General features: G+C 45.5%; 1 protein-coding gene and 1 long non-coding RNA gene across 3 annotated transcripts; one reads left to right on the top strand and one right to left on the bottom strand.

Moving 5' to 3' along the window:
* The first annotated feature begins 359 nt into the window (after positions 1–359).
* Positions 360–2,115, top strand: LOC125739746 (putative nuclease HARBI1). Of its 2 annotated transcripts, XM_049010207.1 has the most exons (4): positions 360–1,311; positions 1,388–1,578; positions 1,645–1,851; positions 1,990–2,115. In XM_049010207.1, the coding sequence occupies exons 1-3, from the start codon at positions 642–644 to the stop codon at positions 1,813–1,815; spliced, it is 1,032 nt and encodes a 343-aa protein (XP_048866164.1). In that variant the 5' UTR covers positions 360–641; the 3' UTR covers positions 1,816–1,851; positions 1,990–2,115. The 2 variants fall into 2 exon arrangements, with proteins under 2 accessions (XP_048866164.1, XP_048866165.1); XM_049010208.1 differs by lacking the exon at positions 1,645–1,851 and having other exon boundaries at positions 1,990–2,104.
* LOC125739769 (uncharacterized) lies at positions 1,853–2,256 on the bottom strand. The gene is made up of 2 exons (XR_007397304.1): positions 2,180–2,256; positions 1,853–2,075 (listed from the first exon to the last, which is right to left on the bottom strand). It is a non-coding gene; the product is annotated as an uncharacterized LOC125739769 (long non-coding RNA).
* Between the last annotated feature and the right edge of the window lie 16,193 nt (positions 2,257–18,449).

The following is an 18,449-nucleotide window of genomic DNA, read 5'->3' as shown; positions in this document are numbered from 1 at the left end:
TCCCTGATATATCAGACACTTATAGGGGCAGTATGGTATGCGCTCTGACTGGTTAGATATGGGTCTGCAGTCTTTCTCAGGAGCCTGCCCCTCCTGACACAGACTCTTCCAGAATCTCATAATCCTCTCCATTTCCCATTCTTCACACCGTTTATTAGTGTATGGGAACAGGACTACCCTAACTGAAGGGTCAGGACCTGCACGCAACACACAACCCTCCTGTCCTAATGAAGCAGCGGTATACTTAGCCCATTTATACCACAAATTTCCAAGCGTACGTTTTGCTAATCCTTCCAGGGGTCTCATTTATCAAGTGTGCGTACGCACGGTTTTATGTGTAAATCATGCGTACGCACAATTCTACTAATAGAATGCGATTCATTAATTTGTACGTGTGCGTGAAAATGTGCGCACATTTAGAAGAACTCCTGACTGTGCGTAAGCAGAATCCCCTAGTGGTAGAGAACTGTAATCACATATACACCCAGTGCCCTTATACTTCTCCAATTAAATGTCAGTGTTGACAAATTGATTACTTGAATACTTGAGTACAACAGGTGATTCTGAGTTATCTGGAACAGTCAAGAATATAAAATAGCCTACACAATTGAAGAACTGTTTTTGGAAATGCATTGACTACAATGGCAGACCTTGCGCTTCTTGAAGATTTGCAACAAGCACTTTTGCGCAGAGATCGCGTTTTCAGGGACCGCACAGACTTACTCGCTGAGAGTGATGAGTGGCTCATTAGTCGTTTTCGTTTGCCAAGGGCAATTTTGCTTGCTTTGTGTCAGCAGTTCTCGCAACTTTTGGAGAGGTCGACAAAGCGCACCAGTGCAGTCCCCGTGCACACTCAGGTTCTTTCTACTATTGGCTTTTTAGCCACAGGCACATTTCAAAGGGAAATTGGTGACAGGTCTGGTATTTCTCAACCCACCGTGAGCCGAATTATGCCACACGTTTTACATGCAATTATATCACTTACATCACAGTACATTACGTTTCCAAATACCGCAGCGGAAAGGACAAAAATTATGACCGATTTCTACAACATCGCAGGATTTCCAAGTGTAATAGGGGCAGTTGACTGCACACATGTTGCCCTGAAAGCTCCTACTGCTGATGAATTTGCATTTGTAAATAGAAAAGGTTATCACTCCATTAACGTGCAGGTAATCTGTGATGCACACTTGATCCTGCTAAATGTCGTTGCGAACAGGCCGGGAGGGACACACGATTCCTTCATTGTGCAGAACAGCATCGTGGGACTTCGTCTTCAGCAAAGCGCTGCTGGAGAAGGCTGGCTTATTGGTAAGTGTGTAACGATTAGATTACTTCGCAACACCATCCAGTGTACTGTATTTTATGTTAATCTACATCATTGCAGGGGATCGAGGATATGCCCTTAAATCCTGGCTGATGACCCCAGTGGCAAACCCTGTATCCCAAAAGGAGCTGAATTACAACCGAGCACATGAGCGCACAAGAAGCACAGTAGAACGTGCAATAGGCTTGCTGAAGGCTCGATGGCTGTGTCTGTCAGGCAGAGGAGGCATATTGCAATACAAACCCGACAAGGTTTTAAATATTTAAATTAAGTTTTAATTGTATTTTATAACTACAATATTTATCAATTTGCTTTAGGTGTGCTATATCGTTAAAGCATGCAGTGTGCTGCACAATATTGCCATTAAAAACGGTATACCACTGGATGAGATGCCAATACAAGAAGATCGCCACATGGCAGAAGGTTTTGACCCCATGCCAAATGCTGTGGCCGTGCAACTAAGAGCAGGGATAATCGAACGGTTCTAAATCTGTTTCACAATAAGGAGTAATTGTGAGAAAATGGTGAGATCAATTGGAGCTTTTATTGAACTTGCATGATGCATTTAGTGCATCACAAATGTTCCTCAAGTTCACATTGATTTGGTGCAGTTCTTCTTTTATGCTTGCAATGCCTCTCACTAATTCCTCCTGTGTTTTCAGAACCGCATCAGTCAGGACTCGTGCCTCGAGACGCATCGGACGTGCTGAAGTGGCAGGCGGAGCAGGACCTGGCAAAACTGGCAGATCTATAAAATAAATGTTACATGAACAATCCAAATCATTTGCATTGTGAGTGTTATTTATCTATGAATAATATATCAAAACACAAAACATTTGAAAACCTTCTAACCATTTTCGGATGGCTCGGCGTCTCCTGCAGTTGATGGAATTGCACTTTCAGTGTCACCATCGGGGATTACTCCGCTCACAGCGTCAATTATTGGTGAAACGTCAATCTTGTCATCCAATGGTGACACTGAAATAAGACTCTGGCCTCCTCCCGTGGCACCGAGGTCTCTTTTGTGGGCTGCAATTCTTTTTTTAGAGGACACTTTCAAATCAAACCACTTTTTCTTCACTTCTGCAGTAGCTCTACATACAGGTGAGACGGCATTTATCGCCTTAGTAACCTGTCCCCACCCCAAGTCTTTTTTTTTCTTTGACATTCCGCCTGAAAAAGCAGCAAACAAAACCGTCTTATTACGTTGTACCTCATTTAACAGCACTTCCACTTCGTTGTCTGTGAAGTTTTTTTTCTTTCCTCTCTTCACGGGATCCATGATAACGGTTCTATAGTGCCCTGGCGGCATTGGGTTTTTATAAGGAAGGTTGTTTGCCAAATAAGGTTATTTGAGGGCGTGTCTGTATGCAAATTTAAATTACTATGCACACGCAAACAATTTAGAAGGAGTGCGATTCATCATCAGTCATTTCGTACAGCTGTGCGTACTCACGTTTGATAACTCCCAACTTTCTTGTGCTTACGGCTGTTGGTATACGCACTAGTTTAGAGCTTGTTTTACGCACGCTTGATAAATGAGACCCCAGGTCTATTTCATCCTGGTAATATTCTACAATTTGCTCACTCTCCTCACTCCCATATCTCCTCCCTATCTCTCTCCGCTTTCGCTCATTGTTATCTGAGAGGTTATTCAGCATTAAAGGACAAGGCTGAGTCAGTGAAGTCAATTGTTCTGAACTCACCTGACCTGTGGTCCTGCTGTGCCCCCAGACCTGAAGGGCCTGATATATCATTAGCATCACCAATATCATCGCTGTCAGCCCTACCAGAACCCACAGCTTCGTGTTCTGTCTGGAGTGGCTGGTCTGCTTGCGACGCTCCCTCTTGACCCTCAGTCTGCTCTGAACCTGAAACTGGCTCCTCTCCAAGTTGTGGAGCTCCTCTGGGAGCTCCATCAGGGCCATCTGAGCCAAGGGCAGCTGCATCCTCTGTGTTGGTTTCAGTGACTATCTGCCTTTCGTGCAGTACTCTAGTGCAGTGGTTCAAATGATACCACGTGTTACTCCTTTCTGCCTGTACCGCTGTTGCTGAGGCTCGTGTCACCTTGAAGGGTCCCTCTCGTCGGGGCTCGTGCCACTTTCGCCGGAACACTCGCAGGTAGACTTTATCTCCTGGAAAGATGACTGGCTCCTCCCAGTCTGTGTCTTCTTTCTGTGCTTTCTCCTTTTCCTGTTTGGAAATAGCTTTGTGTATTTTGGTTAAAGTCCTCATGTACAACTTTAATTCATCCCCCAGCTGATCTAGGCTGGGTCCCTTATACGGCCCCCTCCAAGTCGATCCAGGCATTGGTCTCCCTGTCAGCATTTCATGCGGAGACAAATGCGTCACCCTGTGCGTTTCCATCCGATACGCCATCAAGGCTGTTGGCAGTGCAACATCTACCCAGTTCATTTTCATGGTGGCGCAAATCTTATTCAGCTTCTGCTTAAGTGTGCCATTCACTCTCTCCACCATGCCCTGCGACTGAGGGTGATACACACATCCCAACCTTTGTTTTATTCTCAGCTGTTGAACCACTAACTTAGTAACTTTCCCCACAAAGGCAGCTCCATTATCAGAGCTTATTTCAGTTGGTATCCCAAACCTCGGAATCACCTCTCTGATCAGGAATTTCACCACTGTCATCGCCCCCATGTCCTTTGACGGTATTGCCTCCACCCATCTGCTGAACCTGTCCACAATCACAAGCATATATCGCTTTCAATATGCTGTTTTTCCCATGTCCACATAGTCCATCACCAAGTGTCTGAACGGTCCCTCAGGCACTGGAATGTGCCCTATTGTGGCCGTGATTGCTTTGCGTACATTGTTCTTAATGCACACCTCACATTCTGACAACCTTGCATCCACCATTGCTTGCATCTGTGGTGCCCAGAAACCTTGTCGTGTAATTTTCCGTAACACCCCCCCCCCTTGCGCAACGGTCAAGACCATGCGCATCCGTTATCAAAATGTTCACCAGAGACAGAGGTGCGGCCAAAAGTCCCTCATGGTTGCGATACAGACCATTAGCATCCTTAGAGGCCCCCCTTTTTAGCCACACAGAGGCCTCATAGGGACCCGCACGCTCCTGCAGGGCCACCAGATCAGAAACAGTAAGGCTCTACAGTCACCATAGGCAAAAGATGAGCAGCCCTGACCTGTGCAGCTGCCCTGGCTGCCGCATCAGCGGCCGCATTGCCTTGTATAACAAAATCACGACCTCTGCGGTGGGCCTGACACTTAATAATAGCCAAACGCTTAGGACGCATCATTGCGTGTAGCAACTCCAAAATCTGATTATAATGCTGAATGGGGGAGCCGTCACTTTTGCGAAACCCCCTTTGCTTCCAGACTGCTCCAAAGAGATGGCATACACCGTGTGCGTATGCAGAGTCTGTGTAGATTGTAACCGTCTTATGTTGTCCTCGCCGGCACGCTGCAGTCAAAGCCTTTAGCTCCGCTAATTGAGCGGAACACGGTTGTGCCGCTGGCTCTGAAACGAGAGTGTAAAAATCATCACCCTGTGCCTGAACTACAGCAAACCCAGCCTTTAAGGCATCCCCATCTCTCCAACATGAGCCATCCACAAACAACACCATCTCGCTATTTTCAATGGGAGAACTCTCCAAGTCTGCTCTCAGTTTAGTGTAAACCAAAGACTCTGCCACACACTCATGTGGCTGCCCCTCATCCTCCAGGGGAATGCTGTCTGCAGGGTTTACTGTAGTGCAGCGCTTTATTGTCACATCCGGGTAAGTGAGAAATGCAAAGTACGCTAGCTGCCTTGCTGGGGTCAACACAAATTTGCCTTTGTCAATAAGGTCCACCACCTTATGTGAAGTATAAATTGTCACTGGATAACCCATTGTGATGGCAGTGGCCTTTTCATAGCCTAAATAGGCAGCCACCACTCCCTGGAAACAGGGTGGGTATCCCTGAGCCACATTGTCCAGCTTCATGCTATAGTATGCCAATGGCTGCTTCCGTCTGCCAGGACACAAGTCCTGAGTGAGCAGAGCTGTTCCAAAGCCGTCCTTCCTGTTCCTGACATACAGATAAAACGGCTTGGTGTAGTCTGGGAGGCCCAGAGCAGGTGCATTCTGTAGCTCCTGCTTGATAGATTCAAATGCTACCGAGACCTCATTTGTCCAAATTAAGGAGGCCTTCAAATTAGTGTGGCCCTCCTCCTTTATCAGTCCCCACTACGGTGCCACCTTCACAGCACAGTCCTCAATCCAGTCCATGCTGAATCCTGTCATCCCTAAAAAAGTCAGCATCTGTGACACAGTCATGGGTTTCGGAGCCTTAGTGATCCCCTTTAACTGTTCTGCTGCTATAGCTTTCCTCCCATGGCTGATCTCACGCCCTAAGTACGTAACCTGCTCTTCGCAGTACTGCAGCTTGGCCTTGGACACCTTATGCCCCCCTTTCGCCAAGACCTTCAGCAACTGCACTGAGTCCTGGTGGCAGTCTGCCAGCGTTTCAGCACACAACAATAGATCATCCACATACTGTATTACTGTACTTTTTAAATTCAGTCCATCTAAGTCTGCCTTAAGCACCTGATTAAAAACATGCGGCGAATGCTTAAATCCCTGTGGCATCCTCGTGTAGGCATACTGCTGACCCCTGTAGGTGAAAGCAAACAGAAACTGTGACTGTTCTGCAAGGGGCACACTGAAAAACGCTGAACACAAATCCATCCATCCATCCATCCATCTTCCAAACCGCTTATCCTATTGGGTCGCGGGGGGTCCGGAGCCTATCCCGGAAGCAATGGGCACGAGGCAGGGAACAACCCAGGATGGGGGGCCAGCCCATCGCAGGGCACACTCACACACCATTCACTCACACATGCACACCTATGGGCAATTCAGCAACTCCAATCAGCCTCAGCATGTTTTTGGACTGTGGGGGGAAACCGGAGTACCCGGAGGAAACCCCACGACGACATGGAGAGAACATGCAAACTCCACACACATGTGACCCAGGCGGAGACTCGAACCCGGGTCCCAGAGGTGTGAGGCAACAGTGCTAACCACTGCACCACCATGCTGCCCCCTGAACACAAATCCACAACTGTAAACCATTTTGCATTGGGGGGCACATTTGTCAACAGTGTGTGTGGATTGGGAACTTCTGCTGTCTGATCCTCCACTACCTCATTTACTGCACGCAAATCATGTACCAGCCTCCACTTTTCACCTCCTGCCTTTGGCACAGGCAAGAGGGGGGTGTTGCAGCAGCTAATGGTAGGCACCAACACTCCTGCATCCAGTAATCCCTCTATCGTTTCCCTTATACCTTCCTCGGCTTCAGGTTTCAAGGGATACTGGTTTTTCCAGGGTGGTGTGCACCCTGGTTTAAGATAAATTTCCACTGGGCTAGCTGAATTTACTAGGCCTACATCTATCGTGAGCAGTCCACACCTCCTCAGGCACTTCTCTTTCCATTTCCTGCCAACATTCCTCTGTACTTTCTTTTGCATCACACTGTACTCCTATCATGCTCCACAGCCACGGATCTCTGGTGTCTAACTTCAAATCACCTACAACCTTTGCACTCCACTGAATCCTTAATATCTTCTCTCCTGCCGCTGCCTGTACGCCTTCACGCACCGTCGGCACCCAAACCACCTGCTTTGCTCGCTGCATCATTTCTCCCAGATCCAGCATGGACTGATTAAAAGCCATCGCTATGTGGGGCTCCGTGTCTGGTATGTTGTACCATTCTCCCACTATTCCCATTTTCCGTATCGGAATGGCTACTCCCTCAGGGCCTAATATTATCCCGTCTGTTATCATGTACATCCTTTCTTTCTCCCAGCCAGGCAGAGACTCTATGAGCTGATCCCACTCACCCTTTATTTCAGGATCACTGAATTTTCCCCATCGCAACAAACCTATTGCTATATTTGTTCCTGTATAAATGGACTCCACTGTCCTAAAATTTCCCAAATTTTTCCAGTAACATCTTCAATCCCATATGAACTATACTGCCCTTTATGGAACAACAAATTTTGTCGCATGAGGCTGTACTGTCCACTGAGCACCTCTACACCCCCCTCTGTACATTTTATGTCTATCTGCAGCTGACATAAAGCATCTCTGCCTAACAAATTCACTGGGGTGTGCTCTGATATTAGTATGGGCATATTTACATTTTTGTCCCCTATCTTAATCTCCACTGGAGCAGATTTTGGAATATGCTGCACTTGTCCCGAGAATCCTATGGTCCTGACCTTCTCAGCGGACCGGGGGATATGACTGGCATCTTTTAGTCTTACACAAGTGTAGGTGGCTCCAGTGTCTATTATCATTGGAATTACTTTGCCATTTATTTGAACCCGCAGCATCGGCTCAGCCTCAGACCCCTTACTCAACATTGGCATCTGAGATACCCCTTTAGGATTCTCTGGGCACCCCTAGAATAAACGTCCCTGGGCCCATGGGTTGATCGGACCCCGTGATCTGTTATTCTGCAACTGCGGATTGCCACCCCTGCCTCTATTTGGCATTGGACCTACAGAGCCTCCTGGATTAACCGGGCCCATAGGGCGTGTCGGGCTCACCCCCTGAAAGGGTGGATTTGGGCAGACTCTAGAGGTGTGTCCGGGCTGGTTACAGTTCCAGCACACCAGCTGAAGTGGCCTGTTCTCCAGTCTTCCCATAGACTGGGATTGTCTAATTTGTGGGAAATCAGGTGCTCTCTGATCACCCCCCCACCTATCATATCTATTCTCTCTATTCCAATCAGGGACCGAAGGCCAATTAGTATTCTGAGGGGCCCCAGCGACAGGAGACTGTCGGCTGTCTACAGGCTGCCCCCGGGGGCTGGGGTCCGGAGAGACCACTGGTGCCTGGACTTTTTTCTTTTTAGCGGTCAGCTCCTCCAGCTGCATCTGATTCAGTTTCTTTGTCAGCTCCCTCTCACGCTCTTTAGCAGAGTCCTCCTCCTCTCTGTACAAGTCAATAGCATGAATCAACTGCTCACGGTACTGCTCCTCAGGCATAGTAATAAGTCCCACAACTTGCCTTAGCCTGGTTCTCACTGGCTTAGGGAGCACGTCCTGCAGTGCCCTCCGGTACAGACCTCTGAATGCCGGATTCTGCAGGTCCTGCTCTGTCTCAGTGCGCCACCGCTTTTCTTGAGATTGCAGATAGGCAGCTGGGCTCTCCCCCTCCTTTATGGGCTCCACCTTCATTTCAACCACACTCAGCCGTGGAGGAAACATTAATCGCAGCTGGTGCCAGAGGTTAGCACGGTAACCGTCAAAGGGACATGCATCATTCAAAGGAGTCCCTGTCGCCGCTGCCAGGCCACTGCTTCGCAGCAATCTCTCCATTGCGTCCACCCCCAAAGCGCGAGCCATAACTGCCTTTATGTCCCCTATCGCCAGGAGCCGACCCATAGTTTCCTCCTCTAATGCTTTTATCCACTTTCCGGCCCCTTCTGCTAAGACTGGGAGTCTGAGAAGCAGGCCCTCCAGATCCTGTCCTGCCCACGGCACATACTGTGTCTGTGCTCCTTTCACCATTAACGGTAGTGTAATCGGAGTGTACCTGGTGGGGGGCCTTACAGCCCTCCTGCTTCTCACTACTCTATCCTCTACTCCTTCCTCACTTTCTGTTTCTGTCTCCTTCTCCTGAAACTGACTCCATCCTTTAGATGGAGGGTTAGGGGTGTCCAGCAGGTGCATCAGCCCTTCTGCATCACTACCACCACTTACTCCGTACCCCACCTTTTTAGCACTTCCCTTTTTCTCAGACCCACATGCCTGGCCTTCTGTTATTAGCTCACTCTCTCGCAGTCCTTCCTCCACAGCCTGCCACAGCAATGCACTCACTTCCCTGTATCCATCTAAACAACTTTCCGTTCCTTTCTGCTCCCTTCCTGCTTCCTCCGTCTGTGTCACCTCACCTTTGAATTCTACCTTCCCCTCTATTACTGGAAACTGACCCTTGTATGAAGGAGGTGGGGCTTCCACTAACGGGTACTGACTTTGATAAGACGGTGGCCATATTTCTTCCTGCCTCATCTCTTCTTTCTCACTTAATGCCTTTCTCATTGCTTTCTGGTCCCTTCTCCGGGTCTCTCCCTTTACTTTAAACAACCTCAAAACGTCCAGTTCCTTACGCCTTTTCTTTTCACGCCTTTCTGTGTTCTTATTAGCCTTATGATACTTTATCAGAGTCTCCATCTCCCCACACACTGCCACATCCCATGTGCCCCCTTTAGGCCACTTAGTTACCAGGGCCTTTGTTCTATTCTCCCACTTTTTAGACACCTTTTCTATCTTTCTTTTAAGCAGGGGGTGCTCTCTTCCCAGCTGCTGTACTGGTGTGTCTGCTGCCTTTACTGGGCCCTTCATTTTACTGTTTTTCTCCACTCTACTGTCACTTGGGCTGTTTTCCTGTCTGGTATAAAAATTATCAAATTTCCTAACAGCCAACCCGTGTTCTATTGTTTTCCTTTCTTTTCCTTAATAAGAATTCTCTCCCTGACTGAACCTACTTCACCTTAAAGTGTCACTGACTCTATATTATTTTCTACTTACTCCTAACGTTGCACCCAATTATCTACGGGCACACATATACCAAAGCCTCCCTTCTCTCATTTTTATCAGCCTGATTTTACGTTTGCCTGTCCACCATGCACACGAGCCTCCTCACGCTTTCTCTGTTAAACTCTCTAATTCCATGGAAGGTCACAAAACCCCTTGTCTATGACCTGTTGTTCTCTCACAAAGATGTGCTTTAATACCCTTTATCGCTAAACTTAGTCTCTATAGTCCATAGAATATTCTAATCACATTTTATTCAAAAAACTTTATTTTGAGATTTGTCAAAATTCTAAACTCACCTACCTGCACTTCCACTACTATAATTGATTTTTTATAGAAATGCACAAATGCTCTATCCACTCCCCCTGCTAGATTGATCCCTTTTTAATTTTAGTTTTCTAAGCAGTTTTACCTCTGGGGTGCTTATTTCTGCTTCATACTCCTTATCACTCAACTTATCCGTCAAAAATATATGTGCTTTTTCTCTGATTCAACCCAAAAATGCATATATGATCACTTTCCCCACTTCTGCATAACAAAACCAGTCTGATCCAGCAGACCTTTAAAATCCCCACAACTTCTAATACTTAGGCTCTCTCTGGCCTTATTACTTTACCAATATTTTATTTGCAACACAACATAACCTTTACTTAAAACAATTCCTTAACAACTTAGCAATATCTTTGCATCACGACATAACAGCACTTTTCCCCCATAACTTGAAACACACGGGCCCCTCCCTTAGGGCCACCCAACCTTTATCAGAACAGGGAGACCCCCCTCTCTTAGGGCGATGTCTCTGACTCACACTAATCCAAGAACCTGCAGCACAAACACTGGCCCTCTCTCAGGGCAATACCTTTAAATCACTATTAAACCTTCAAGGCCTCTCCGCCTCGCAACAGTATATCAAGCCCTCAGGGTCAACTTTCCCCTCCTTCAAGGCGCTTATCTCTGAGGGAATATCCACACGTGACCCTTCCTTTAGGGATTTCTCTCACATCACACACACACTGGGCCCACTGGACACTGCACAAACAGCTCTCCTATCTTTAGTTCTTCTAATCGGCGAGTACCCTTACCGGGAGGCTCTGCCTGGCGGCGTATGTCCCCGAGACACCCCCGTCTCCGTCTCCCTATTCTATTTCCCTATTCTATTAAACAATAATAAAAAGCTTTCCTTACCTATGTTTGGGCGCGCCGCTCAAATGCAGACGGGTGTCTCCCGGTTCTCCGCCAGGTGGTCGCCTCCCCAGGTCTCTTCTCCGATCCTGTTCGTGACGCCAATTTATGTTGTGGTTTTTTCTCCTTCCCCGCCAAATCAGAAGTCAGAGGGCCGCTTGTGTAGTATCCAGAATTCAGTCTTTATTGCAACAATGAAGTTACATCCAAGGCTGGACACGTAAAGTGTGTTCAGTACTGTTTTACACCTGTTAGGTTGAAGAAACTGTTATTAATCATTTGTTATCATTTCTGTATAATCAGCAATGAGTGTAAATATGTATATACATTATTTTGTTTTCCTTTATCTTCATACTTTAGATTATATTAGTTTACACGTATCCTGAGCACGTGTTTAAATAGTTGTCCACCTGAGTAAAACCAGAACTTCTTCTTACTCTCACAGTCTTTTCTTTGTTCTCACTCCAAGACCCCTGCCCACCATTGACTATAAATAAAGGTGCCAAGGGGAACCACCCTTTGTAACACATTCGTTTGTAGCCTAGCATGCAGAGAGTGTGGTTACCCTTGCGCAAGTAAAACTTTAAGTGTGTTGTCTCGTAATTAATAGTGTGTGCAGAGTTGGAGTGGAAAGCCTGACGCTTTCTCCAACAGAGGGTATACTGTTGGTAGGCCTGTTTGTGTCTGTTTGAGTGTGTGTGCGCGTTTGGGTGGGTGGTCATGTACATAGTGCTATAAAAACATGTTATTTTGACTTTGTAGGGACATGTTTTCGATCCCGAAAGTAAGAAGATACTGAATTTTATTAAATTCTGTGAATGCAGTCAAAGGAATAATTCAAAAAGTCTTGCATTTTGTTTGGTTGCTTACTGTTACTGCTTGGTAACTACTGCAATGTTTAAGGTTGCCATAGTTAGGATTGGGGTTACGCCCATACAAATGAATGGAGAATCCCCACAAAGATTCAAATACCTACTCTGTGTGTGTGTGTGTGGATTAGGTGTATATTACATTGTGGGGACCAAATGTCCCCCACAATGTGACAAAAACCTGTTATTTTGATGTTTTGGGGGGCATTTTCAGGTACTCACAAAGATCTGTAAATACAGTCAAAAAACTAACTATGCCAAAAGTCTTGTATTTGGTTTGGTTACATATGGTTAAGGTTAGGGGTTGGTAGGGGTTAAAGTTGTCATGTTGGGATTACAGTTTTCCCCATAGAAATGAATGGAGAGTCCCCACGGTATTATAATTACACACCTGTGTGTGTGTGTGTGTGTGTGTGTGTGTGTGTGTGTGTTGTGTGTGGTATCAGATCAGTCCCTGAGGCCTTAATGCTTTTCCAGATGCTAGGAGAGTGAAAAGATTATGTGAGGGGTGGGTGCGGTCATCCACAATGTTGGTGGCTTTGCGGATGGAGCGTGTGATGTGAATGTCCATGATGGAGGGGAGAGAGACTCTAATAATCTTCTCAGCTATCCTCACTATCCGCTGGTCTTGTGATCTGAGGCGAGGCAGTTCCCAAATCAGACCGTGATGCAGCTGCTCAGGATGCTCTCAGTAGTTTCCCAGTAAAATGTTGTGAGGATGGGAGATGGACTTTTCTCAGCTTCCACTGAAAGTAGAGGTGCTGCTGTGCTTTCTTGACTATGGAGCCTGTGTTGAGACAAACTTGTGTGTTGTTTTTGTTTGTCACATAGCGTAAAAATTGCCTAAGGAATCAAAAATGTGGTTCCATGGGGTTCCAGACAGTGGCCTTTTTCGAAGACAGTGAGACTAAATTTTATACCTAGGTGCACCAGTTATGACATTGGTCAGGTAGGCTGTGGTCTGTTAGTTGGTGACAACTGGCTGGTGATCCATGCAACCCAAGCAGAAGTGAGCAGAACTTGTATCAGCCAAATAGACAGGAGCCCCCAATCAAACACCACATCCTTTGTCTTTTGTTGTTTCCATAGTAACACTGACACTGTCTCCATCCACACCCGTCACCTCCTGTTTGCCCACTGACAGCCCTGGAGGACTTGAACACACAGGTAAAACAGTCAAAGATTTGCACAGCAATGAAATGTTTATGAATATCAGCCCATTACAACATACATACTGTATGTAAATGTTTGCCCAATAAAGTGACATTTTTTAACATATTACTTATCATATTTAACCTCATGAAGTCGCCCGATTTAGCTGACACTGTTACTTCTTCCAAGTCTCGTTTATCATATTGAGTTAAATTAAAATGCAGATTTTTGAAATATTAAAACATTTTTTCCTTCAGTGTTTGTGTTAAGGTCCTTACTTTTTGACTCAGTGACATGTTACATACTGTGCATCTCATTGGCTACAGTCTGCAGTACAGACATATTACCATTAGTGACTGACAGATTAACCTGATCAAAGAGGCTCCACTGATCTTCACACCACACCAGTACTGATCGGAGTCCTCAGCTGTCAGATTGTTGATGGTCACAGTGAAGACTCGCTGGTCAGGATCATCTCTGACTGACATTTTACCCTCCTGTGGAGAGTCAGTGTGTACTGTGGGAGTACATGACCTCACAGCATGCCATTTGTACCAGTATTTCACATGAGTTTTATATCTGTCACCATAGGAACATGGGATTGTTACAGATCATCCTCTCTGTACACAGACCCATTTCACTGTCGACACACCATCAGCACCTGTGGGGAAAATAATTAACTGAATAAGGATTTTCCACCTCATGACATCTCTAACTAATGATGATTGGTTTGTGTAATACTTAGATTAGGTCATGTGTAATTAACAGAACAGTGATGATGTATAAAACTCAAAGACCATCATTTTACTATAAAAACAAGGAAAACAAAACTAGTGTCTAATCTTTGGAAGGGCTTCAGCAGGATGTAGGATCGGGAATCTGAGCCTGGCAGTGTGTTCTAGGGTCTGAGAGGAAAACCAGGACCTTAAATCCCTAGTAAAAGGCCTAGATGAGGTGAATAAATGGGCTTGTCACTGTGTGGGATGGCCACACCCCTTCAGTACTATGGCCTTACTTGTAAACATATCCAGTCCTGTGATACAGGCCCTCTCCTATTCCCTCTATACATGCTTCCTTTGGGTTCTATTTGTGAACATTATTATGTAAAATATCATTGCTATGCTGGTGATACGCAGCTCTATCTGCCATTAAAACCTGGTGACTGCTGCTCTCTGGTGGCCCTTCCTAACTGTCTGGAGGATATTAAGAACAGGACAGCAATGACTTTCATCCAGATTAATGAAAACAACACAGAGGTAATGAGTTTTGGTCACTCAGGGTCTGTTCATGAGAACAATTAGGGCCTCATTCAGAGAACTTCCAGTCACATACTAAAAATCTTGGTGTCATCTTTGATTCATCACTGAGTTTGATAAACAAATAAATGCTGTTGTGAAGGGGTGTTTCTGTCAGCTGAGTTCAATAGCCTGGCTTAAACCACACCTTTCAGCCAAAGACCTGGAGAGTTACTCCTGCTTTTATCCTGATTGGGTTACTGCCGTTCTCTGTACCCAGGTTTACAGTTACTCCTGCTTTTATCTCATTCCCATTGATTTACTAAAATTATATATTTTATGTAACTTTGTCCAGTGTCTCTGGTTGTATTACGTATTTCATGCTTTTATTGTACTATTTTTATCTACAGCATTTTGGCACAATATGTATTGTTTTTTTTAATGTACTTTTTCAATAAAATCACTTGACATGACTTATACAAAAAGCATTTCAATGTATTTTAGTTCAGCCATTTATCTTGCACATTCATATTAAGTACAGGGTCAGTACAGTACTGGGAGCATGGAGCTGATCGGAGGCAGCACAGAGCATAAAGTCGGGGAACACCCAGGACAGGATGCCAGTCTGTCACAGGGCAAACACTCACACACAGTCACTATGGGCACTTTTAGAGGCACCAATTCACCTGAACCACGTGTCTTTGGACTGCGGGAGGAAACCAGAGAGCTGAGAGGAATCCAAGGTGGATACAGAGAGACCATGCAAACTGCCCATGTAACACCCTGAATAAAGGGGAAATCTAAATAAACACATCCATGCACGATGCTTCCTCCGTGGTAGCATTACCGAGAATATATGTGTATTATTTTCAAAGCATCTGCAGAGATGCATCGTTTTGTCCAAAATAAAATATTCCAACAATTAAATATGCGTTTATAAGGTTATTCTCAAAACAAAATATTGCACCAATTATATGCTCTTTCAGCTCCGAATGTAATTCCATTCTGCTGTACAGGTAAATAAACACTAACATCTCTCACTTTTCTTAAAACAGATAAAATCAAGTGTAACAGGTAAGTATAAGAAGGGTCTATTAATCAGTAAACATGACCTTAAATTTACAAATGAGAATTTACAGAAAACAAAAAAAATACATATAGCATGTGTCCCTTCGTATTATCCGTTTTTTATCATGGCGACTGACTTAAGAAGTGAACATACGAATAAATGCGTAACAAAGTACACCCACAAACATACCAAAACCCAAATGCTTTGTGTGCGTCTTACTGAGCTTGACCTGAGCAGAGCGCACACACTATACAACAAGCTGGCCTCAGGTGGTTCTGTTCCCGCCACTGGGGAAGAAGTTTCAGCTAGCCGCTTAGCCATATACTGATTAACAATTTACAACTGACAATACAGCTTCAAAACACACTCAACATACAATCGACATGTTAATAAAACACAAATAAAATAGCGCAGCAAACATATTAACAATTCAGGAGCTAATATGCTCATATCGTACCTGAATAAAGGGGAAATGTAAATAAACACATCCAGGCACGACGCTTCCTCCGTGGTAGCATTACTGAGAATGAGGCATCGCGCTGAAAGTTTCCCCTTTCCGGCCTCCGCAGACATAATCAATCAACCCGTTGTGAGCAGTAAGGCTCAACAGGTAGACAGCAAGTTAAATATGGATGTATAGGTGTCACGGGACGCTCGGCAGCGATCGCGGGCAGAGCGGCGATCGTGCGAGAAGCAGGAAGCAGGCAGGCAGGATACGGGACGAACGGGGTTTATTGGGATAGACGCAGCACGAACATTGACCAACATCAGGTAACATCAATGACGGACAAAGGACTGAGGTAAGACACGGACTGAAATACACAGGACTGAGCAAATGAACTAGATACAGCTGGGTACAATCGGGAGAAAACACGTGGGTAATCAGGGGGCGTGGCACACAGGAGGAGCGGACGAGCCGGGCATGACAATAGGCAGGTATAATTTTTTTTCTTTAAAAGCTTTTAACCCCGTCAGCCCATTTTTAACGTTTTAACTTCTCTCATAGCTTTGACATTTTAACCTTTTTTAAATAAAACTTTGTTTTTATCTGACATTTTATATTTATAATTATGAATCTATTAATGTATTAATAAATGAATTCTGCTTTCCCTCAATGACCGTTTTATTTTCTTAAAACTACTGTGTTACAGCTTTCTAATAAAAATTAATCTATCTCACCCACAAAAAGCTGGGCCAGATATCGAAACCACAAGCCCAGCTAGAGGTTAACTTGCTCTCCAAACCTGCTGCAGAGTGAAAGACAACCAGGTCTTGTCTCAACTCCTGAGGCTGATCGTGACCACTGATCTGGACCCCCTTGCCTTCTCACTCTGGATCTTCAATTCCACGTCACTCATCCCCCTCCCTCTGAGCCTCAACACCAACTTCTAGAAGAAAACATCAATATTACCTTTATCTTGCAATTATTAAACTTTTTAACACCACATCTGTCTGTGACAGACAGGTTGACCCAAGACCAAGCTACGCCCTGCCCTTAGTACCCCAGTTGACATCCCTGATGGATCATTTCATCCTTTGCCTATGCAAGGAGGGAAGTGATGAGGAAACGCCTCCTTCTGTTACCAAAGAACAAGGGATAAGTTCTTTTCCTAACTTCGCTGGGTGTTTCACTGTGGGAGATACAGACGGCTCCCAGAATGCACTGCAGTATCCCGAATCAGGAAACTATAAACACCCAAAAGCTGATTCTTACACCAGTTCTGAGGGATTGGCTTCCAACACTGCATGTGCACGGATGGCCCTGAGACAGCCAGCCTGTAAAAACACACAAATGTGTACAGTGTAGCTCAGCTTGCCACATTACAGATATCCTGGCCTGACACCCCCTGAACAAGGCCCATGATGTGGCCACACCCCTAACAGAATGGGCATCGTATCGCACCGAATCACACTGCATCACAATAGGGGTAAATGACATCGAATTACGTTAGTAGTTTCTTCATATGTGTCTTAATGAATCAGATGGTTGCCAGTGCATTGAGATGTGTATCACATCAGCCTTAGTGATGGAGAGGCACGCCCCTAATGTATAAGTTTAGGGTATAGCTTGTACAATGCAGTGAGGAAGCCTCTGGCGGGACAGTGATTTGCCCCTCTGGGGTGTGCCTCAGCAGAGGAAAGAGGAGGGGGGTAGAAAGCTGTCAGCTCCAGTGAAGAGAATCTGTAGGCCAAGTCTGCAATATTGTGACCACCAGCATGACTCTAAAAAGGATGACACTTGTATCCAAAAAGGAGGACTACAGCACAGAAAGGAGGATGACATCTGTGTGCATTGGTTCCCATATAAAATTTGGTCAATGAACAAATTCCTCGATCAGATTCCATTTTTTTAAACTAATGTAACGCCGGTGGGGCGCATATCCCAGCATGCCCCGCGTACAATTGTAAATAGAAGGACCACGACAGGCACCCAACAAGCACCGAACCCAAATACACAGATGGGAAACACAATGTAGTCAGATGCTGAACTGCGAAATGCACATGCAGTGAGAGATTTACACACACTAAATACACGTTAGGATCGGACAGGGTATACACACAAGACATGGGCAAAGTGTAAAGTGAGGTAGACCTTCAACAGCACGTCAGTCCATTGCAGGGCAATGGAAGCTGGAGAAATGCCATGTGAACAGCAGAAATGTGGTCATACAGGATGTGAGGGTGAGACTGTGTGCTGTATACAGAGGGTCTGACCTCACGGCTTTGTTTCAGTCTTTAGTATTGTGATGACATTGTGATAGCCCAGTGATAACTATACTGGATGGGTGGTACCCCTTCAAAGAGCAAGGGGAGATGGGATACCATTGTGGTATGCAAGCAGGTCCTCAGGGTTGTCACACATGTTTTTCTGAGGTGTACACTGCTGGTTGCTTGAGCCCCTGGATGAGACACTGGTCAGTGCCCTGCAGAATCGCTGTGGGCAGTGTGAGGACTTCTGCCCTCTCAGTTAAACAATAGGCGCAGGCACTGAGTCAAATGAGTCTCTCTGCATCCTGCTTAATGATATCAAGGGGTTGTGTAGGCG

Source organism: Brienomyrus brachyistius, chromosome 4, assembly GCF_023856365.1.
Source record: "Brienomyrus brachyistius isolate T26 chromosome 4, BBRACH_0.4, whole genome shotgun sequence".
In the NCBI taxonomy this organism is placed as follows: Eukaryota; Metazoa; Chordata; class Actinopteri; order Osteoglossiformes; family Mormyridae; genus Brienomyrus; species Brienomyrus brachyistius.
The sequence above is the reverse complement of the archived record's forward strand: the minus strand, read 5'-3'. Positions and strand labels throughout refer to the sequence as shown.

Coding starts and splice junctions, on each gene's coding strand:
- LOC125739746 (XM_049010207.1), top strand. CDS start 642: ATGGCAGACCTTGCGCTTCTTGAAGATTTGCAACAAGCACTTTTGCGC. Junction 1,312..1,387: donor TGGAGAAGGCTGGCTTATTG/GTAAGTGTGTAA, acceptor ACATCATTGCAG/GGGATCGAGGATATGCCCTT. Junction 1,579..1,644: donor TGCAATACAAACCCGACAAG/GTTTTAAATATT, acceptor AATTTGCTTTAG/GTGTGCTATATCGTTAAAGC.